Source organism: Haliotis rubra, unplaced genomic scaffold, assembly GCF_003918875.1.
Source record: "Haliotis rubra isolate DU_JTF1 unplaced genomic scaffold, ASM391887v1 Scf156, whole genome shotgun sequence".
NCBI classification, from domain to species: Eukaryota; Metazoa; Mollusca; class Gastropoda; order Lepetellida; family Haliotidae; genus Haliotis; species Haliotis rubra.
In genome coordinates, this window is record NW_025765514.1 from 90,774 (window position 1) to 113,172 (window position 22,399).

The 22,399-nt window shown below is 41.3% G+C and overlaps 2 protein-coding genes across 4 annotated transcripts in view; one reads left to right on the top strand and one right to left on the bottom strand.

Moving 5' to 3' along the window:
- Positions 1-10: 10 nt before the first annotated feature.
- Positions 11-17,071, top strand: LOC124270921 (diphthine--ammonia ligase-like). The gene is given in 17 exon segments (XM_046705986.1): positions 11-51; positions 1,159-1,250; positions 1,951-2,135; positions 2,566-2,639; positions 2,962-3,080; positions 3,359-3,423; positions 3,636-3,727; positions 4,114-4,210; positions 4,702-4,855; positions 5,341-5,463; positions 5,620-5,749; positions 5,973-6,132; positions 7,969-8,223; positions 9,173-9,293; positions 11,667-11,768; positions 12,661-12,822; positions 15,365-17,071. Coding segments are annotated over 17 exon segments (2,061 nt in total). The 5' UTR covers positions 11-28; the 3' UTR covers positions 15,472-17,071.
- LOC124270920 (forkhead box protein N3-like) overlaps positions 16,474-22,399 on the bottom strand; it is a 59,183-nt gene continuing 53,257 nt past the window's right edge. For all 3 annotated transcript variants that reach the window (XM_046705985.1, XM_046705984.1, XM_046705983.1), the window contains exon 8: positions 16,474-21,801. In XM_046705985.1, coding sequence (XP_046561941.1) covers positions 21,372-21,801 — 430 coding nt within the window. In that variant the 3' untranslated portion in view covers positions 16,474-21,371. The remainder of the gene's footprint in view (positions 21,802-22,399) is intronic.

The following is a 22,399-nucleotide window of genomic DNA, read 5'->3' on the forward strand; positions in this document are numbered from 1 at the left end:
TGCGATCAGGGTTGTCCCACTCATCACAATGAAAGTCGTAGCGCTTATCAGGTTATAGCCCATAACACGTTACACTATGTTACCCATCACATATTAACGCTTTCGTATGCAGTCTAAACAAATGAAGACGCAAGTTTGTTGTTTCGATTGATAACATTGATTGTCGACATTTTTAGCATATGCATATGGATATTTGTAGATATCATCACTACAATACAGTTAATTAATGTTACGACCCGTGAAGATCCGGGTTAGAATTGGTTTTCAGCAACCCATGCTTGTCATAACAGGCGACTAACGGGATCGGGTGGGCAGGATCGCCGAGTTGGTTGACACATGTCATTGTATCCCAATTGCGTTGATTGATGCTCATGATGTTGATCACTGGATTGTCTGCTCCAGACCTGATTATTTACAGACTACCATATGCCAAGAATATTGCAGAGTGTGGAGTTAAAACAAACATTAATGTTAATGTAAAGCGTCAAGAAGAAACACATGTTTATAGTCGTGAAACAACCAACACAACCAGTGGGAGAATCAGTAATTTTCTGTTGAAATATTAAAGTTAAAGTTAGTATGGTTTAGTTGTAAAATATTTAAAATGAAAAAGAATCTCCTTTGGTATCATAACTAAGAGAAACAGAATTGGCAAAGATTAGAGGCATATTCATCCATTGTGCAACATTTCTATTAAGAATAATAAATTCTCTTGATGAATAATAAACATGAATCAGTTAAATGGAATACTCCCAAGCATCCCATGCACTTACCATATGCCATGGCAGTTCTGCTGAAAAAATGTCATTTTGAGTTTTGAGTTCCTTATAAATGTAGTTCACTATATATCTTACCTATAGGAAGACATCCTACTTTTATTTGTATGTTTTGGGGCGGTGGGGTAGCCTAGTGGTTAAAGTGTTCGCTTGTCACGCCGAAGACCCGGGTTCGATTCCCCACATGGGTACAATGTGTGAAGCGCATTTCTGGTGTTCCCCGCAGCGATATTGCTGGAATATTGCTAAAAGCGGCGTAAAACCATACTCACTATTTGTATGTTTGTGTATTTTTATGTTACCTAATTTTGACATCTATCATTTTGGTAATGCCAGGAAATACAACAGTGCCACCTGGTTTTATGTGTGTATTTGTTTACAGCGGAGGCAAGGACAGCTGCTACAACATGATGCAGTGTGTGTCGGAAGGACATGACATCGTAGCACTTGCTAACCTACAACCCAAGGACAGAGGTAGACTGATTCACTGTAGACAAAGAGCATCATTTATATTTAATACACCTCTAAATTTCAAACCAACCATCTGAGTCAAGATATATAATGCTGGATGAAGAAAATAAAAATCAGATTATTGTCACTTGATGAAAAGGATGTTATAATCACTTGCCACTACAGACATCAAAGAAGTCATTGTGCCATGAATGTGATATACAGGTGAATTATGTGAAATATGTGAGATGTGAAATAGTGAAGCATGTAAACAAATGTGATGTGTACATTTGGTATCAAATGTATGTTCCTACTCCGTCAGTAGGGCATGAATAAAGTAACTGAAATACATGTATTAAAAACACTCAAATATTCCCTCTGAAGTTTTTGGCCGCACATCCATTGTCATTTGGTTCCTCCTGTCTACTGGACCCAAGTCAGTTTCAAGTAACTGTATTCAACAATGACAGAATCAATCATGTTTTTTCCTTGTAAAATAATAACAATGATGATGGAAGTGATAATAATATTTTCCCTTTTCATGAAATATTGATAATAATGTACAAAATACATAAATATGCATAAATTTAAAACTTTTTTTTTTTTTTAATTCCCCAATGGGAAAGAACACAAACAAAGATTTAATAATCTAAGAGTTCATTTATACCAGCCGTTTAAAACCAGCTACATATGATGACATCATGTGAGTGTTGTGTGTGTTTAGATGAGCTGGATAGTTACATGTACCAGACTGTGGGCCACCATGCAGTGGAGATGTATGCCGAGGCAATGTCCCTCCCTCTCTATAGGAGGGTCATAGAGGGCTCCTCCAAGCAGATTGGGAAATACTACTCCCCTACAACTGATGATGAGGTGGAAGACCTATACGAGCTTCTTAAAACGGTGAAGGTACATATTTGTAGTGTTTATGTATTGGAAAAAAACTAATTTGACTGAAACTTCAGTTGCACTATTTACTTACCTCTAAAATATCATGCCTGTGGTAAGAGCGACTATATTTGGGTTTGATTGGTCATGCTTTTAGATCCAACTGAAATGAGGATTTAGTGGTCAGACTCAAAGAGTTAGCTTTTTGTGAGTCATCATACATAGATGTCATAGGGAAAGATCATGCTATCATCCATTGATTTTCCTGCCCCAGACTCAATAACTTTGGCTTAATATGGCTGGAATGTTGCTTACTACGGCATATCAAAACATGAAAACAAGCTGAGGCTAATTTGTTTACAATTGTTTAGTATTCTTTTTTCTCAAGATATTCTGTCATGGTTAATGTTTACACCTTGCAGTTGTTGTTAATAATTTTTTCTTCTTTCAGACAGAGACTTGTATTGAGGGTGTGTCTGTGGGCGCTATTTTGTCTGACTACCAGAGGGTGCGAGTGGAGAATATGTAAGTCAAGGTGTAAAGCGATACAGTTCTCCCTTCTTCTTGTGAAAATATGCTTAAGATATCCAGCTCATAAACTGGTTGTACTAATTTTTGTATAGATTGTGTTCACAAAGACTGACTGACTGACAGAGTTTGGTTTTACGCCGCTTTTAGCAATATTCCAGCAACATCACGGCTGGGGACACCAGAAATGGGCTTCACACATTGTACCCATGTGGGGATTCGAACCCGGGTCTTCGGCGTGACGAGCCAACGCTTTAACCATTAGGCTACCCCACCGCCCCTGTTCACAAAGAAAGCTTAATGCATTTTGTAATTTCAGCTGCCAGAGACTGGGTCTGACATCTCTTGGGTTTCTATGGAGACGGAATCAAAAAGAGCTGATGAAGGAAATGATTGACTGTCATGTAGAGTCTATCATCATCAAAGTGGCGGCACTCGGTGCGTAAATGTCTCCTTCACTTAGTTATGTTGTCCTGATTTGTCAAAGGTAGACCATTCGTATGATGATATAGTTCAAATGCTTGACTCTATTTCTATCCATCAATATATGGCACTTTGCACAATTTGTCTCTCAGTGTGTTTTGTTACTGTTTTGTGGAACAGTCAAGAGCCACTGTTTGTTACAATGCTTTAGTTTTAGCAGTTGGCTTTGTCTCTAGCTTTGTAATAGAGATACAGGCTTTAACTAATATGAAAATACTGATGTATTGTTACAGGTTTAGATCCACAGAAGCACCTGGGAAAGTCTTTAGCTGACATCTACCCACACATGCTGAAAATGGTAAGGCAACAACAGTATCCATGGTAACTCCTCTGTTATTAACTACACTTCTTTGTTTAACATGATGCCCAGTAGCTACATATTTAAAGTTACACCCTGTTCATAACATGGTACTAACAAGGATTAAAATGATTCTTGTGTTCCACTAGTAAATCTTCATATATATATCTAAAGGGCATTTATCTCTGTATCAGCTCTGTCTTGTTATCCAGGAAAGTGACTATGGCCTCCACGTCTGTGGAGAGGGAGGCGAGTTTGAGACCTTCACCCTTGATTGCCCCTTGTTCAAGAAGAAGCTAGTTGTGTGAGGACCTTGAATCATACTCTTACTGAGGGAAGGACTTTTTGTGGGTTTCTTATTCTTTAGTGATCTTTATTGCATATATATGATAGTCCATATAGGTGCAGGAATGGATCCATGATTTTGGAGAAGAGGGAATTTGTGTGCGTGCGTGCATGTATTCCATTTGATTTAAAAAGTAACATAACTTTCGTCAAGAATGTTACATTCTATATTTGAAATAATATGATTATATTTAAGATGTCAGTTCACTTGCTAAGTCAGCACTGATTAGATGAGTAATCACAACAACAGCCAATCAGAATCAGTGTTATTACTGTATGTGTGTGAAGAAAAGGGCTTCCCAGTATCCCACTTGATCCTCTATCTGAGTTTTGTCTGTATTTCAGAGATCAGACTGAAACTGTCATTCATTCTGAAGATGCATTTGCACCAGTCGGCTACCTCAATCTCAAGAAAATCCACCTTGAAGATAAACCTTGTTTGGTAAAACGCTCATCTCAAACAATTAGAACCTGAAACTTTCCTTGCATCCTGAACTTTAAATGTTATGAGCTCAATGCCAACCTAACGTTTCCAAGTACAAGCATGTACAAAAGTGCCCAGGTGATCTGAAAGCTGGAACTTGCGTGCAGAGTTACCTCCCTTAGTATGCAGGATCTGCTGGTCATGGAATGAATCCCAGATTTGCCCTGATAAATTACCTTCTGTCTACCAGCATCACCCCCAGGTTCACCAAAGTCACCTGGATTGTTTAGACTAGTATCTCCAGTAATTTCAATGTGTATTAATGTAAGTAATTCATAACATTGTCAGTAAAGCCTTGCAAGTATCTTATGTGGTTTCTTCGTTAATGCTGTTAAGTCCATTTCTGGTGTCCCCCGCCGTGATAATGCTGGAATATTGCTAAAAGCGGCGTAAAACTAAACTGACTCACGCACTCACTCTTCGTTAATGCATCAGGTTTGTTTTTCAAGGGACAGTCAGACAGGGAGTACCTTCATTCCCTGCCAATGACCCGTGGTTGTGACCTTCTATCGGAACTCTTCACAGAGGAAGAGAGACAAGAGTTTTCAGAAATACCCCCCTGTCCATCCCAAATAAGCAAGCAATCAACGGACAGTATTTATGGTAGGTGATTTGAAACGTCAGTAGACTAGTCAATGTTCGTATCACTAAATCAGTCACATTGGCTTCAGGGAAATAGCATCATGATACAGCGGGACAGTTGCAGAATGTACACTCACTCAGTTGAACACATCATGCCATTTCCAGTGGTGAGATACCAAAGGGCAGATATGAATGATGTCCTGCTATCATTCTGTCAGCCACTGTACAGCACAGCAGTTTGTTACCGAGTTCAATCAGCAGGATCTACTACCAGTGTATATTATAACATGGACACTGTGTATAAAGTATTCTGTCATATCCATATTACCTGTACATATATATTGGTGGCTATGGTAACATCTTTGATTGGCGTTCTAGAAGTTGAGGATATGAAGAATGAGGACAGTTTTATGTCAAACCGTCACCTATACAAAATACAGAAGTTGTATATCATATAAAACTGTCCTCATTCTTTATGGTAACCATCGTTCATTTTTGTATTTCAGACAGTATTGAGGTGCAGACATATGTATGTCAGAAGTGGTTTTATGTCACGGGTCTGGTTGCCATGGCAATTGATGGAGAGTGTATAGAGGATGTCACTCGAAAAATCATGAACAAACTGAAGGGTGAGCTCATTCTCAACTGAGGGAGGTGCAATATCTTCTTGGTCAGATCATTAAATAGGTTTAAGCTGGAAAACCTTGTTTTTAATTATGAGGATGAATTTCAGGATCTGCAAAGTACAGCCCAATGTGTGTTTTATTACCATTTCTAAATTGCAGAGTCTGTTGAGAAACTTGGAAAGAACATGGCTGACCTGGTGTCTGTGTGTCTGTACGTCCAGAACATGGCTGACTTTGCCTGAGTCAACTCGGTGTACAAAACCTACTTCACCATCAACCCCCCAGTCAGGTCAGTTAATGCTTTATGCTGATTTATTCCATGGAGATCATTCATTATTGGGGCACAATAAACCAGGACTGCAGAACCTCTATTATTCTCATTCACAAAATTGGGTGTTAGATCATTAGAAGTCTGTTCCATATCCTGTCCACGGTTTGTGTTCAGATGCTAAATCTTAGTGTATTCAGATCCTCAGTGTTCAGATGTCTAACTCTCAGTTTATCTCCCCAAGGGTCTGTGTCCAGGCATCTAATCCAGTGAATGCTGCACTGATTCTTGACTGTCATGGATATGTTTCTGAGGGAGATGATGACGTTAAGGACACCATGCATGTTCAGAGCATCTCACACTGGGCGTCTGCAAACATCGGCCCATACAGTCAGGCAGTTCATGTAAGTATCAGCCCAGTGGGAGAAGCTATTAACAGATCATGAAACAGATATATCTACCTCATGTAAAACCGGGTGTAGCCTTCATGTAAGTATCAGCCCAGTGGGAGAAGCTATTAACAGGTCATGAAACAGATATATCTTCATGAAACAGATATACAGTGAAGCCCCGTTAGTCCGGACTCCGATAATCCGGATGTCTCGCCTCCCGGACGATTTTAGCTTGTTACCAATCTATGCTTACTTAATTTGCCTCGATAATCCGGAAATTCGGTTTCCGGAACTGGACGGTAAGTAGCTGTAACCAATCAGTAAAATAAACAGTAAATTGCTTCACAGTCCGGACGCTGTAAGTTGTGTTCACGAACCAAAACAGCACCCCACTGCGATGTTTACTTAACTGGCCATAAACAATAAAAACTCGGTGTCATGGAGTTGACAAGATGAACTCTTGTTAACTTTTGAGAAATGTATATTAAGGGTTGTTGTTTTAATTAGACATTAAAAGCTCCCGACTGAAGATGCTGTACATTTACACTTTGATTGACACCACAATACAAAGGCGTGGATGACAAGTGAGCTGTTTTGTGATTGGTTAATGTACTTTGACAGACAGATGCGGTCACGTGGACTTAAAGTGATTTTGCTTCTCGACAACGCTGCAAGTCACAAGTGTGCTTCGCTAACTTTGCGAAATGTGACCAAATACCACGTCTCATATTCAACCGATGGATGCAGGAATAATTCGGACAAGGCATACTACAATAGATCGCTTGTTAGACATTACCTCACCTGTGCTGAGGAAGGACGTGATCAGACACGTCGGATCAACATGCGGATGTCACTCGGTAAAATTATTCATGTGATGAATTCAATGAGGAAGGTTAAACGAACACAAACAACAATGAAAGACTTTTTGCTATGACTATAGATTATTGTTGTGCTTGCTATTCATTGTTTTATAAGCTTTACATTAAATGCTTATTTGTTTTATCCAGATTCGTGTCGTTTTTGTAATAGTAAGGGAAGCAACTCTTGCTTGAACTTGGGTCTTGATTCAGTAGTCCGGACTATTCGCAATCCGGACAAATTTGCTGAGAAACGCAACCGTCCGGATTAACGAGGCTTCACTGTATCTACCTCATGTAAAACCGGGGGTACCCTTCATGTAAGTATCAGCCCAGTTGGGAGAAGCTATTAACAGATCATGAAACAGATATATCTACCTCATGGAAAACCTGGGGTAGCCTAGTGGTTAGGGTGTTCGCTCCTCACACCGAAGACCCAGGTTTCAATTCCCCACATGTTAACAATGTGTGAAGCCTATTTCTGGTGTACCCCTCCATGATATTGCTGAAATAATGCTAAAAGCAGCGTAAAACCATACTCACTCACTCACTGTCATTAAAACCAATAAAATGGTCCTGTGTACCTTCTTATGTTATCAGAACCAATAGGCTTGTGCCATGTGGCTTCTCATGTCCTCTGTAACTCTTGGAACCAATGACCTTCTTTTGGCATCAAAACCGATCAATGGATTTCATGTACTTTCTCTTGTCAATAAAATTGTTGCACTTGAAAAACATTCACTCACATGTTTGTCAGTCTTGGAGTGGGTGAGTGAACTTGATTTGTACAGGATCCAGTTATATCATGGTGTGACAGCTGAATGTTGGAAGAAAGCCTGAAGTGATGCAGAGCACTTATGTTAACCACTTGTTGAAACCAAAAATCTCGGGTATGGTGCTGACACACGTAGAAACATAATTGGGTTGAACAGGAATTCAAGACAATGTCCGTCCTGGATGTTTGGAGTGTTGAAGTTCTGTGTTTATTCAGGTACAGGACAGAATAGCTGTGGCTGGTCAGATCGCCCTTTGTCCATCTTCCTTGACCATCATCCCAGGTGGAATTGTGCCCGAGTGTCGACTTTCCCTCCGCCATGTCAGAAGAGTTCTCGCAGCAATGCATCCTGGATACAGACTGTCCCATGTAACAAACGCCATATGCTATGTTACATCGACTGAATTCATTCCTGTGGCAAGGAGAGAGTGGAGACAGGCTGTCAGCAAAACACAGGTAACTGAGCGGGGAGTTAATGGTCTACCAATGTCTGTTATGAGCTACCTCAGTAGTCAGTGGGGTGGTGGGGTAGCCCAGTGGTTAAAGTGTTTGCTTGTCATGCCGAAGACCCTGGTTAATTCCCCACATGAGTGCAACATGTGAAGCCCATTTCTGGTGTCCCCTGTCGTGATATTGCTGGAATATTGCTAAAAGCGGCGTAAAACCATACTCACTCACTCAGTAGTCTGTGACAGAGATAGTGTGCTGTAACACAATAAATTTAAAGTTTGAAATGTCAAAATGGTCTCCACACTATCAGAACATTTTGGGAATTATCCAAAGTTGTCAGGTGCAGTTACCATTGATCTTTTGCCCAAACATTTAGTTAACATGATGTAAATTAGATTAGTGTGCTGTGTTGATGGCTAGGGGGAGTGATGCTGATTCTCATGGAGAAGCATGTACAATGTGAATGACCCAAAAAACCACCCCCACTGCCCCCAAAAAAAGAAGAAAATAAATAATAAAAAAAATTGCTGTCCTCCCCCTAGTACATGAGTACACAATTTATGATCCCCATACCATCCCAGAACAAAATGGGTAACCCCACTTAAGATTGTCATAACCCTCCCAAGCCGTTAATTATGAACAGTCCCTAACTGTCGCTGATGGGCTATGCACATTTTAGAGTCATAAGATTCTGTGTGTATTTTGTCATTTTGTTCACCAATCTACTATCCAGTGGAAAAGCTGTACATAATGACTGTGGACTTGTCTCCATAGGAACCGTAGACAAATGTGGATGATACTATGGTTTATATGGAAAGGTTTTATGATAATTGAAATTAGCTGGTAGGTAGTTATGCCCATGAGGAATACTAAATATTGAATTATTTGAGTCTCACAACAAAGTTGAAGTAGCTGTGAAGAATAAAGGAGATGTCACAGTAGGTTTATGATGTTTGTTCCAGGACGGGAGTATGGGGAGGAGGTGAGTGATCATGAACCAATGCTGGGGTTTGTGGTGGTTCCCCGTCTGCCGCGAGACGCTGTGGTGGAGTGGCAGGTGCAGGTATACACAGGGTCAACACTCCTCACAGGTAACTATAAACACTGACATAATTGCATGTCGTATATTAAGGGAATATGGTATTGATTTCTGCATTGTGCATTCGTTATATATGGTATTTGTGTTTAGCAATGTATTTTGATTTTATTCCATATTTTGGGTCGGTGGGGGTAGCCCAATGGTTCAAGCGTCTGCTCGTCGCGCTGAAGACCTGTGTTCGATTCCCCACATGGGTACAATGTGTGAAGGCCATTTTGGGTGTCACCCGCCATGATATTGCTAGAATATTGCTAAAAGCGGCGTTAAACTTGACTCACTTACTCATTTTTCCACATTTTATGTTCCTTGCACATACTTAAGTGGCCCATTTCAACTCAGCCCATCAATGGCTAACTCTGTGATATATGCCTCATAGAGGAATGGCAGCACAGCCTAATCATCTAGCCAGGTGCGAGGAACAGGAATGTTGCAATGTGGTATCGTGTGGTCTCTGCGTACCAGGCACACCACCTGGTTTCTACCACTTATCAACCTTGGCGGATCCAATGTGATGCCACACTGCTTACTTACCAAGTTTGCTCTCTGGCCTTCATAACATCCAATCCTTTGAGAGCTTTGTGGCTGTCCTGGGCTTTGCCATTAGTCAAACTCCAAAGATGGTTAAGTCTGTAGCAATTTATCTCAAACATGTTTTCACTGTGCGTAGCCATAAATGTAACCATGAATGTAACCATATGTTCACGTGACTTGCAAAATATTTTTGTAACAACAACAATTGTAATGTAGGCCTTAAGGCCAGAAGTACTGAATAGACTGAAACTGAATCTGAATCTGAAACTGAAACTCCAAAAATGGAGTTGGTGACCAGGTTGTCTGGAGGGGGCACTGAGTTTTTTGTTCTGCCTCTTGTAGTTATGAAGTCATATCAACATGCCTGCCTATCCTGTCTGGATCTGTGTCCATGGGAGAGCTGCATCTAGCTGACCGCCATTGATACACTTCCCCCAGTCTGAGACAGAATAGACCCATATATACTGGCCACATAAAGAAACTGTGCACACAGAAAAAATAAAGATAGGCAGACAGCGTCTTTATGCATAAATAAAGGTGTGAACATAGCAAGTATTGGAGACAATCAAACCCTTAGCAGGTGCCAGGCGACGTGACGTCTTTGATGGTGGCCTATGGACTTGCAATGTGTTACTGCACTTGCAGCCTGTGCAGCTGCACACAACATGTGAAACTCAGAAATTGATGTCACTGTCGAAAGCGTGATCTTTGGTCATTCAAACGTTCACAAATTCACATGAAAAGTCACATGCACATCATGCCAAGATTAACATGTGCTCAGCGTCATGAAGCCATTGGAATGGTTCAATCAGGCATGAGCCAACAACAGGTGGCAGCACATTTCCAATGCCATCGGAACACGATATCTGCATTGGTCAGGGGTTAGGGAAACAGTAATGACTGGGCGTCCCCGAGTAACGACGCCAAGACAGGACAGATTGATTCGGGTGACTCATATCAGACACAGGTTCCAGACGGCAGTGACCACGTCCCAAACCATTCCCCAGGCCTTCATTTGGAAAATTTGGTAGCCTCTATGTGTCGTCGATGCACTGCTGTGCTTCACGCGCATGATGGTCATACCCGTTATTGACTTTGTGTCTTCGACATGTGACCCCCGACTCAATTTTGAACTTCTGACATCATCGTTACGGATATTGTTCATGTTCTTTTGACATGTTGTTGAGGCCTGATACTTCAGCTTATAAAGTGTCTACATCATGTCATCTTTTTTGTGTTGTATTCCAATTCTGAAGGAATTTTCTGTGTGCACAGTTTCTTTATGTAGCTAGTATACTTGGGTCGTACATTGTCAGTCCTGGGCAAAGGATACAGGATACAGTTGCATGATACACCGTATCCACTAGTAACTGACTGCCCCAACAACCAACACTGGCATTTGGTGCATGAGTGAGTGAGTGAGTTTAGTTTTACGCCGCTTTTAGCAATATTCCAGCAATATTACGGTGGGGGACACCAGAAATGGCCTTCACTCATTGGTGCATGACTGTTCAGACAAAAGGACAGTCCAGATCTCTAAACACACCCGGCCCATGTTGCTATTTACACCACTTCCCTGTATCAAAGAGGTTTATAGTGGTGGTGGACAGTAATTGACAGCCAATACGCACAGGCAGAAGGCTTCAAAATGTAGTCACATTTCATAGTCCTCCCTGAATCAGTGTGATTGGGTGATGCTGATTTATCTCAAAGACACCCATCTTCACATCACAATAGTCAGGCTTCTAGAATTTGTGTTTCTGGAAGTGGTTAAAATTAACTATGAAATCATGATCCTGATGTGTTCGATTTATGATATTGTACTTTGTTGCAGATGGAAGTAAATCCATACTTCAAGATAACCGAACGAAAATATCAGTGGATTATTGTTTCAGTAATACAGAAAAACACTTCTTCTCTTCAAAGGCAACAATAGGTAAGATAAAAGGAACATGTTCCATATTAGGCAGAATTTGGGCCCACTGTATGAGACAGCCTGTGTAGTGTAAGAAAGTGTTCACTGTAGGGTTATCTCCCTTTGATGATAGGCTCCACAAAGCATCTTCTGGCTGCGCTCTTCAGATATTGAACACCTCACCTTATCAAATACAATCAGATCTCACAGACAATAAGTAATCTATTTATGTTAATAGGTGAACCCTTAAACTATTGAATGGAGACAGACTGAGACCGATCTCTGTTCCAGCATTTTAACAGCTCACTATTTTACAAAGATCACTGCTCGACTGAGAAACTTATTTTTGTGCAATGTTTTAACTGGTCACCTTGTCAACATAGATCTCTGCCTAGGTAAACGAGAGTCTGTGATACACCTTGGTATTCCTTAAAATTATCCTTGAACTTCTTATCACCAATCAATTACAGATGGGTGCCATCTTTTTCAATTTGACTGGTCAATCAGGTCAGTGAAGACACTGGTAGTGATAGCGACACAGATCATGAATTTTTTCAACTTCAGTAAAACTGTGTACCCATTACCCATCAGGGTAAACCTGGGATTCAAACCCACAAAATGTAGCAAGATGGGTGAATCTTGTTAATTTTTGTAAAAGTATCCTGATTCAGTATATTACATAGACCTACTGCATACAGTGTGTTGACTAGGTTGGCATAGCTGAGATTAAACAATATCCAGTAACATTAGATGACATCTATGTATGTTTCTCTGCAGTGGGTGGTGAGAGGGGCATGTTACCCTATAACGTACAGTAGATGACATCTATGTATGTTTCTCTGCAGTGGGTGGTGAGAGGGGCATGTTACCCTATAACGTACAGTAGATGATGTCTGTGTATGTTTCTCTGCAGTGGGAGGTGAGAGGGGCATGTCAGCCCTCCGACAGAGTGTAGCTGAACTGTTGAGGCTGTACACCACAATGCTGACAGATCTGCATCTCAGCTGGGAGGTTGTATCCATGTTGAGAGTTTTCTTCCCCGACACCCTGGGGCCATACACGACAATATCATCAGGTAATACTACCACACACCTGACGGTGTAAATCACGGTATTACAACAAGTATTACAGTCTTTCACACCCAAAAAATGTAAGAATTAATTCTGAGGTTAATTATCCTATTTCAAAAGCAAAAGAACCATCTGGAAGCACGGACATAATGGAGTGGACCAGTGAGATTTGTACATCTCAGGTGCCATTATTCAGCCTTGTGTAATAGGTATGAATATTCAGGATACACATGTAAGTAGCAGGTGCTGAAAAATCAATCTCACCTGTAGATGCAATAATCAGGCATACACCTTTATGGATAACGATTTTATGGGTAACAGCTTCTTGTTTATTGTATAGAGCGATGGTTTGATGTAGATTCTTACACGGTTATCAAGTGATGCCACTTCATTTGATAATGGTGTAAGAATCTACATCAAAACGTTGCTCTATGCAATAAAGAAGGAATTGTTACCCATAAAGTTGTACGCCTCGTTATTGAATCAATAACTCTAGGGCCAGCAGTGACAGTGTTCCCTTGCCATGCTAGGAGAGTGGATAGTACTGGGTGTGTGCTATAAGGATGTACGGGCCAGCAGTGACAGTGTTCCCTTGCCATGCTAGGAGGTGCTATAGGGATGTACGGGCCAGCAGTGACAGTGTTCCCTTGCCATGCTAGGAGAGTGGATAGTACTGGGTGTGTGCTATAGGGATGTACGGGCCAGCAGTGACAGTGTTCCCTTGCCATGCTAGGAGAGTGGAGTAGTACTGGGTGTGTGCTATAGGGATGTAACGGGCCAGCAGTGACAGTGTTCCCTTGCCATGCTAGGAGAGTGGATAGTACTGGGTGTGTGCTATAGGGATGTGCAGGGCCAGCAGTGACAGTGTTCCCTTGCCATGCTAGGAGAGTGGATAGTACTGGGTGTGTGCTATAGGGATGTGCGGGCCAGCAGTGACAGTGTTCCCTTGCCATGCTAGGAGAGTGGATAGTACTGGGTGTGTGCTATAGGGATGTCTGGGCCAGCAGTGACAGTGTTCCCTTGCCATGCTAGGAGGTGCTATAGGGATATGCACGGGCCAGCAGTGACAGTGTTCCCTTGCCATGCTAAGAGAGTGGTGTAGTACTGGGTGTGTGCTATAGGGATGTACGGGCCAGCAGTGACAGTGTTCTCTTGCCATGCTAGGAGAGTGGATAGTACTGGGTGTGTGCTATAAGGATATGCGGGCCAGCAGTGACAGTGTTCCCTTGCCATGCTAGGAGGTGCTATAGGGATGCACCCGGGCCAGCAGTGACAGTGTTCCCTTGCCATGCTAGGAGAGTGGATAGTACTGGGTGTGTGCTATAGGGATGTGCACGGGCCAGCAGTGACAGTGTTCCCTTGCCATGCTAGGAGAGTGGAGTAGTACTGGGTGTGTGCTATAGGGATGTCACCGGGCCAGCAGTGACAGTGTTCCCTTGCCATGCTAGGAGAGTGGATAGTACTGGGTGTGTGCTATAGGGATGTACGGGCCAGCAGTGACAGTGTTCCCTTGCCATGCTAGGAGAGTGGATAGTACTGGGTGTGTGCTATAGGGATGTACGGGCCAGCAGTGACAGTGTTCCCTTGCCATGCTAGGAGAGTGGATAGTACTGGGTGTGTGCTATAGGGATGTACGGGCCAGCAGTGACAGTGTTCCCTTGCCATGCTAGGAGGTGCTATAGGGATGTACGGGCCAGCAGTGACAGTGTTCCCTTGCCATGCTAAGAGAGTGGTGTAGTACTGGGTGTGTGCTATAGGGATGTACGGGCCAGCAGTGACAGTGTTCTCTTGCCATGCTAGGAGAGTGGATAGTACTGGGTGTGTGCTATAGGGATGTACGGGCCAGCAGTGACAGTGTTCCCTTGCCATGCTAGGAGGTGCTATAGGGATGTACGGGCCAGCAGTGACAGTGTTCCCTTGCCATGCTAGGAGAGTGGTGTAGTACTGGGTGTGTGCTATAGGGATGTACGGGCCAGCAGTGACAGTGTTCCCTTGCCATGCTTGGAAAGTGGTGTAGTACTGGGTGTGTGCTATAGGGATGTACGGGCCAGCAGTGACAGTGTTCCCTTGCCATGCTAGGAGAGTGGATAGTACTGGGTGTGTGCTATAGGGATGTACGGGCCAGCAGTGACAGTGTTCCCTTGCCATGCTAGGAGAGTGGATAGTACTGGGTGTGTGCTATAGGGATGTATGGGCCAGCAGTGACAGTGTTCCCTTGCCATGCTAGGAGAGTGGATAGTACTGGGTGTGTGCTATAGGGATGTACGGGCCAGCAGTGACAGTGTTCCCTTGCCATGCTAGGAGGTGCTATAGGGATGTACGGGCCAGCAGTGACAGTGTTCCCTTGCCATGCTAGGAGAGTGGATAGTACTGGGTGTGTGCTATAGGGATGCACAGCACTATTTGCATTTTCACTTCCGTAAACGCAAAAAATATAAAAGTGTTATATTAACTTCAATATTATTAAAATTGGTAACTACATGGAGGTTATGCAAGACAATTAATGTATTGTCAAGGGAGATTGTATTCCTGTGATGACTGTTTCAGTATTACTGGAGGCCCTGCAGGGTGTTTGTGCCCCGGCCCCTGTGTTGTCACTTGTGCCGGTGTCAGCTCTACCCACCGAGGACTGTCTACTGTATGCATTCTGCTGACACATTCTGCAGGAAAACACAGCAGTCACCAGCACCACCAGATACAGTTCCTGACACTTGGACAAAACACAGTTTTAGCAACACCCTAAGCAAGTGACACAATGGTGGAGTCTTCAACTTCCGAGGACACCTTGTTCGACACTTGGACACAACACCCTAAGCAAGTGACACAATGGTGGAGGTTGCACCTTTCTACGAAACCATGTTTGACACTTGGACAAAACAGAGTTTTAAGGAACCCTCTAAGCAAGTGACGCAATGGTGCAGTATTGTGTAGATTCAGTGTTTTACCATTGTGATGTCATAGCATTGAACACATTGATTTTGGTATTGTGATGCTACCATGAATGAGTGAGCGAGTATGGTTTACGCTGCTTTTAGCAATATTCCAGCAATATCACAGCAGGGTACACCAGAAATGGGCTACACACATTGTACCCATGTGGGGAATCGAACCCAGGTCTTCGGCATGTCGAGCGAACGCTTTAACCACTAGGCTACCCCTCCGCCCCATGAAACCAGTATCATGTAGATGAACATGGATAAAATGTCAGACATATATGACCTACCGAATGAAAACACTCTATGGCGTCAGTGTGGTCATGGCTGTCTTCTGTCAGCACCTGTGTTGTGTATATTATATCATATGATGCCAAACATTAAAGTCATGTCTGGAAGTCTGTGACTATGTCCTAACCTCAGATCCCTGCATCAGTTGCAGACATTAACATCATTCTGTTACAAGATTATCCAGGTTAGAATTGATCTTCAGTAACCCATGCTTGTTGCAAGAGGCGACTAACGGATCGGGTGGTGAGGCTCGCTGACTTGTCATTGTATCACAATTGCATAGATCGATGGATTGTCTGGTCCAGACTTGATTATTTACAGACCGCTGCCATATTGCTGAGTGCTGCATAAAGCTAAACTCACTCACACACTCACTACAGCTGTGGTATAAAACAGCATCAACTCACTCAAACTGACAACAAGACTAAACAATAGTTTGAAAATCTGATCCTTTATTTGGTCTGTGTAGAATATGTACAAATGTACATAGCCATCACATACTGGCATTGCCAGTTAACTCTGCTGTCAGACAGCCAGACAGCGAGTTGACTGGCCTGTCAGACAGCCAGACAGCGAGTTGACTGGCCTGTCAGACAGCCAGACAGCGAGTTGACTGGCCTGTCAGACAGCCAGACAGCGAGTTGACTGGCCTGTCAGACAGCCAGACAGCGAGTTGACTGGCCTGACAGACATATTGCACTGGCTACTGAGAACTTGATTAGCAATGATGTCATCTGTATATCACATCAAAAAAAGAACTGATGTCATAAATTTCAAAACATGTTGGCCACAAAATATTTCCATATACTCAACATGTTTAACTTCTGAAATATCGATGATCTTGATTTATGATGAACATGTAGACTCGTCAACAACTAACGATCGAACTCGTTATCTTAAGGTGAGGTCTAAATGGTATTACAGATGAAGTCATTGCTAGATATAACCTTATATGTAATGATTTAACAAAATTTGGAGTTGACAACAATGTCATGATTTTAAGTAATAAATGTGAAAAATGGAAGCCTTCTGCAAGTCTCAATGTCATGTTTCATGAACATGTTACCATGGAAACTACGATGTACAGGCGGTATAGACATGATTTAGAGTTATTGCACCCTCTTTTTTTGTCAAACTTTGGCGTAATATCTGGAGCGAGCTGTTTTTTGTCGAACTGGTTTTAGACAACCATTGCTGTAGAAATTCTTAGAAAAGAAAGCGCAAAACAGCTCTTCCACTGAACACTTACTGTGTAGGACTGATCAGAGGCAGTGATATAATATCAATCAACGTCACAGTAGGGAAACAAACTGAACAGGTTAGCTGCAGCCATGGTAATGAGCATGCAGAATAGACCTTGTGATTTCAATACCGGAGAATAACTGTGAACATAAAACTCTAATATGGTGATGAGAAGTATTGCACAAAAAGATGAGACCTGTTCAACTTGTTTCCCTACTCTGACTTTAACAGTGGCAATGAATGTGTCTTGGACTCCATGTATATCAGCTCGTGTTTCCTGAAACTATTTCCCAGTAGACAAATTACACGGCTTTCCATGTTTACAAGGACTTGCACTACACACACATAGAAATGTCAACAATTTGAGCTACATGAGTGTGAGATCTTCAATAAACAAAATAATTTTCCAAATTTAACAAATTTCTAGATGACAAAACACTGTAGATCTATGCATTGACAAATACCCTGAATTTGTCCAAGAACTGGTGTCAATTCTTGTCATTTACACAAACAAGAACATCTTATTGTTGTCAGCAGAAAGCAAGGTCATCACATATAGGGAGAGTTATCTCCCTTACTTTACAAGTGGACAATTTTATAAACTTTTGTGTACAGGCACCTTTATATGTAATTATCAAACTTAGGGAAAACAGTACTTTTCTTTATGAGTGTTTTAAGAACAGAAAATTATCTCGCTTGTTCCCTATCATTTTTTGCATAGATTTGTTATGAGCCATGACACACAAATGTTTTCTCCATAAAGTAGTGACCTTTCGAATGTTAATGCCAAACAAATTTGTGCGAAATGCTTGTACTAAGCATTAAATTGACTCCTGAAAGGTAGCTTATTGCACACAGAGTTACTTGGTTTTGTGAATGCACAATTGCCATACTCACATAGCAACTGTCCAACAATGCTGACAAAGCTTTTCTTGAGCTTAACATTGTTAATCTCATAAATGAATCTATTCCAAAAATCATAAAACAGCTAAGACACTAAAACCTTAAAAACATCCATCATGTATCTAAAATACATTAAATTTTCATCACCTTATTTTTTCTGTTTAACAAATGTAAAATAATAGTCAAACTTCATAAACATGTTTCACTTAATTTACACATTTAACACATAATTTAATAACATAGATTTGAATAAAACTATTCCTTGAATAATTTTAAGACTATAAAGGTCCAAATAGTAAAATAGATGAAGGATATACACATATAAGGTATAACTGAATTGTGTATGTAAATTACCTTAAAAGAGCTACATATTTCATTAGTTGACATAACCTTGACATGGAGATTCAAGGTCACATATGGAAGACATGGACGCCTTTGATATAAAGGTACAGACATCATACAATGGTCACTGGAAGAAGATCTCGTTGATTAAGGCATAATTACCGACTTGACACAATTAATTAGCTGTTGGCACATTAAACATCACAGCAGCAGCTGACTTCCATGTTCCAAGATGGACGCAACAGTGAATGTCTTTGACAAGGAGTGAGTTAGTTGGTGAAATACATCTTCCCTAGACAAGGTAGATAACTGACGATTCAACTCCACCCTTGCCGACCCAGACTGGAATGGAGTAGTTTCGGATGAAGTAACAAATTTGTGCATGGTCCAATCAAAAACATGTAACAAACTCACGTACATTTCATAAACTGCCCTCAGTTTTCAGTTAGCAGCAGAATTTGTTAAACGTATATCTACTGGGCATCAACATATACTTTCTGAATGTTTCCAGGTTTCTAATCAAGGTATTCAAGTACCAGTACCAGTATGTTGATACATTTTATCACAGTATACACCTAAGCAATCATATCCTCTTTACTGGGTACTGCCATTTTGTTGGAAACAAATGCAAGTTATATGACAGGTGGAATTGACATAAGGGACATAACTCCTAACAGCCACTGGTGGCGTTGCTTTCAAACCATGAAATTCCAGTCCAGCTTGCTAAGGGAAGAAACCTAAGTCAGTTACCTCCCTTGCCTTGGGCAGACGGCTAAAATACTGCCTTGAACAGTGTTTCATTCAGTGTGTGGGATTTCAGAGCGCTGACATCAACCACTTCGCCAACGGAACCTAGGGTCATAACGGGGCATGAAACCCTGGAAATCCTGATAGCTAAGGGGGTAACTAACATTTACAGATCTGTATTCTAAATATTTTCACATAAAAACGTATCTGGTGAAACTGTATATCTGATACATTAAAAGAAAAACCAACTGCTTTTTGTAAATGGAAATCTGTTGCTTGTGAAGATATTTTTGGCCTGATTAATTCATATCTCTCAACTGATCTTTTCTGTCAGATATTTACATTTAATTATCAAATATAAAATCCATCTAATGGATGTAGTTTTTTGCATTTTTTTATCTAAATGCTGACATTTTGATAAAAATTGCAAACATTGAAACTAGTTTTGTCAAAGACAGTACTGACATTATCAGCTGAATTGTGTGATGCATTTAATGTGTTATATGGAAGCAATTTGGTCAAGTGCATTAAACAAAACCATAACAAATATAAAATATATGCAGATATACAGCAAATAGTAGCTTGAGCATGCAGTGATGTTGGCTATGGGCCTCTTTTCAGTTCACTGAAAATACCACACTGGTATCCACAATACCATCTCCGAATCTATCTAAACTACAAGATTGCTAAGTTGAGGCATGTTAGTAGCACTGTTAAATGAAATTTTAAGAAAACATCCTTAAAAGACGCATGACTCGTTGTGGCACGCTTCCCATATTACCATAGACAAGTGCCTATATTTCAAAGGACAGAGGAGCAATCCCCATTTAGGGTCAGTGTAAGTCACAAGGGTGCCCTGACCATGTATATTAACACCTCAGTATTTCCTCCACCCAGCACTGAGTGAGCCCCAGATTCATCTATAGCACCTACAGTGTTGAGAACCAATACCATAAGTAAATAACAAATACGTCAGCTAGGTTGCTATGACCATTACCAACAAGGTATAAAGATAATATGTTACACAACTGGTACTATCTGGTGTATATACTATGTATACATACTATGTAATAAACCCCACCCCCCTATGACACTGAACATCCTTGCACCAATACACCCCCCCCTCCAGCAGCTTTCCGTGCATCTTACAAGAAAAGTAATAACAAGCAACAGGAGAGATGGTTTAACTATATACTAATGAGTTCATGAACAATGGAGTATTAACACTGTAACAAGTATCTACAAAGTTGTATAAAACTGTACAAGTGCATCCTGCGTGGACTGTAGCCACATCCCTCAAGGTCAAGTTCGCATGTTATTTTGAAAAAGGTCATGACCTTCAGTCAGGGTACCCCTGAGCGTGAGTAAATTTATAGGTTTTATAATTCATTTCCGCCATCTCTGCTGCCCATGATTGGAAACATCATAAAAAGTACTGACTATACCTACTTGCATGGAAACAATGAACATTGCAGTGAAAATAATATTTTTTTCCAAGTATAAAGAGTCATGAAAACAAACATTGCAATTATCAACAAAATCTCTAATTTCAAACAAAACATAAACCTTGGGATAAACCAGAGCAAATAAATTGCACCTCTCCTAGCTAATGCACCTTAACCAACACAATTCGAGCACCTTTAAGAAAACAAAATCATTTAAAACAATTGGTAAGACTCATTTGCAACACTGTAAATACAGCATAATCTTCCCTCTAATGTCCCGTGATTCACCTCTGCCAGTAACCAAGTAACTGGTTTCAGTAACTGAGTAACAGTTTTGAGTCACTTAGTAACAGTTTTGAGTCACTTAGTAACAGTTTTGAGTCACTTAGTAACAGTTTTGAGTCACTTAGTAGCTGCTTTTGAGTCTCAGTCACTCAGTAACTGCTTCGAGTGCTACAAACTGCTCCTGATTGCATCCCATGGGAGATAAGAATCTCAACTGTTGTCCACAAAATGCTCATGACTTCCCACACCGAGACACCATGAGCAGGATCTTTCCCAAGCCATGACAGTATTCTCCATATAATGTTAAATCTCGTCTGGTATCAAAAGAAATAAGACTGTTCTAAAACATGAAGAAGACCTCCTCCATTAGGATGGAGATGATCTGGCTTTAAAGTCTGTCTTGCTCAACACAGAGCGAGGAGACCGTCGGGGAGAACGGGTCATAATTCCAGCCAAGTTCAAGAGTGCATCGGCTCCTTCTACTATCTTCTTCTGTTCCTCCTCCTCCGTTGTTTTAGAGTCCCGGAATCGTTTCCGTTGTTGCGTTGATGTTTCTCCATCGACCTCATCCATGTCACTTCCATAGTCATAGTCGCTATGGTAACTGGGAGAGTCACTCTCTACGTCATCATCAGGGCCGAAGTCATACTCATCATCAATGGATGAAACAGGTGATGACGGCATGTAGTCGTCCTCGTCAGGAGCGACTGTTGTTGCACTATAGGTATGATCCTCACTAGGGCTGTTGGTGCAGATGATTGGCCCTGATGGCCGGCGACGTATATACCCATGATCCCTGTGACACAAAAAACAATGGTTCAGTCAACTTGAATAATTAAAAATATTTAATTTTACTTTAAGTTGAAAAAAAGTCACACCTGACAAGGTCACCACGACACTGACCACTTTTCAAACTGTTGTTAACGTGATATCTCATGCACTGTTGTACCCAGTGTCTTCAAATTTGGTGACAGCCTACATTGGGGGATTACGCAGACACCAGTTTATTTAGGTGACCTTGACCTTATTTTCAAGGTCACCATGACACTTTGAACACTTTCAAACTCTTCTTAACACGGCATCTCATGGACTGTTGTTCACAGTGTCTTCAAATTTGGTGACAGCATACATTGGGGGGATTACACAGACACCAGTTGATTTTGGGTGACCTTGACCTTATCTTCAAGGTCACCACGACACTTTTCACACTTTTCTTGTTAACGCGATATCTCATGGACTGTTGTACCCAATGTCTTCAAATTTAGTGACAGTTTACATTGGGGTATTACACAGACACCAGCTTATTTGGGTGACCTTGACCTTATCTTCAAGGTCACCATGATACTTTGACTGCTTTTTAAAGGCGATATATCATAAAACATTGCACCCAATGT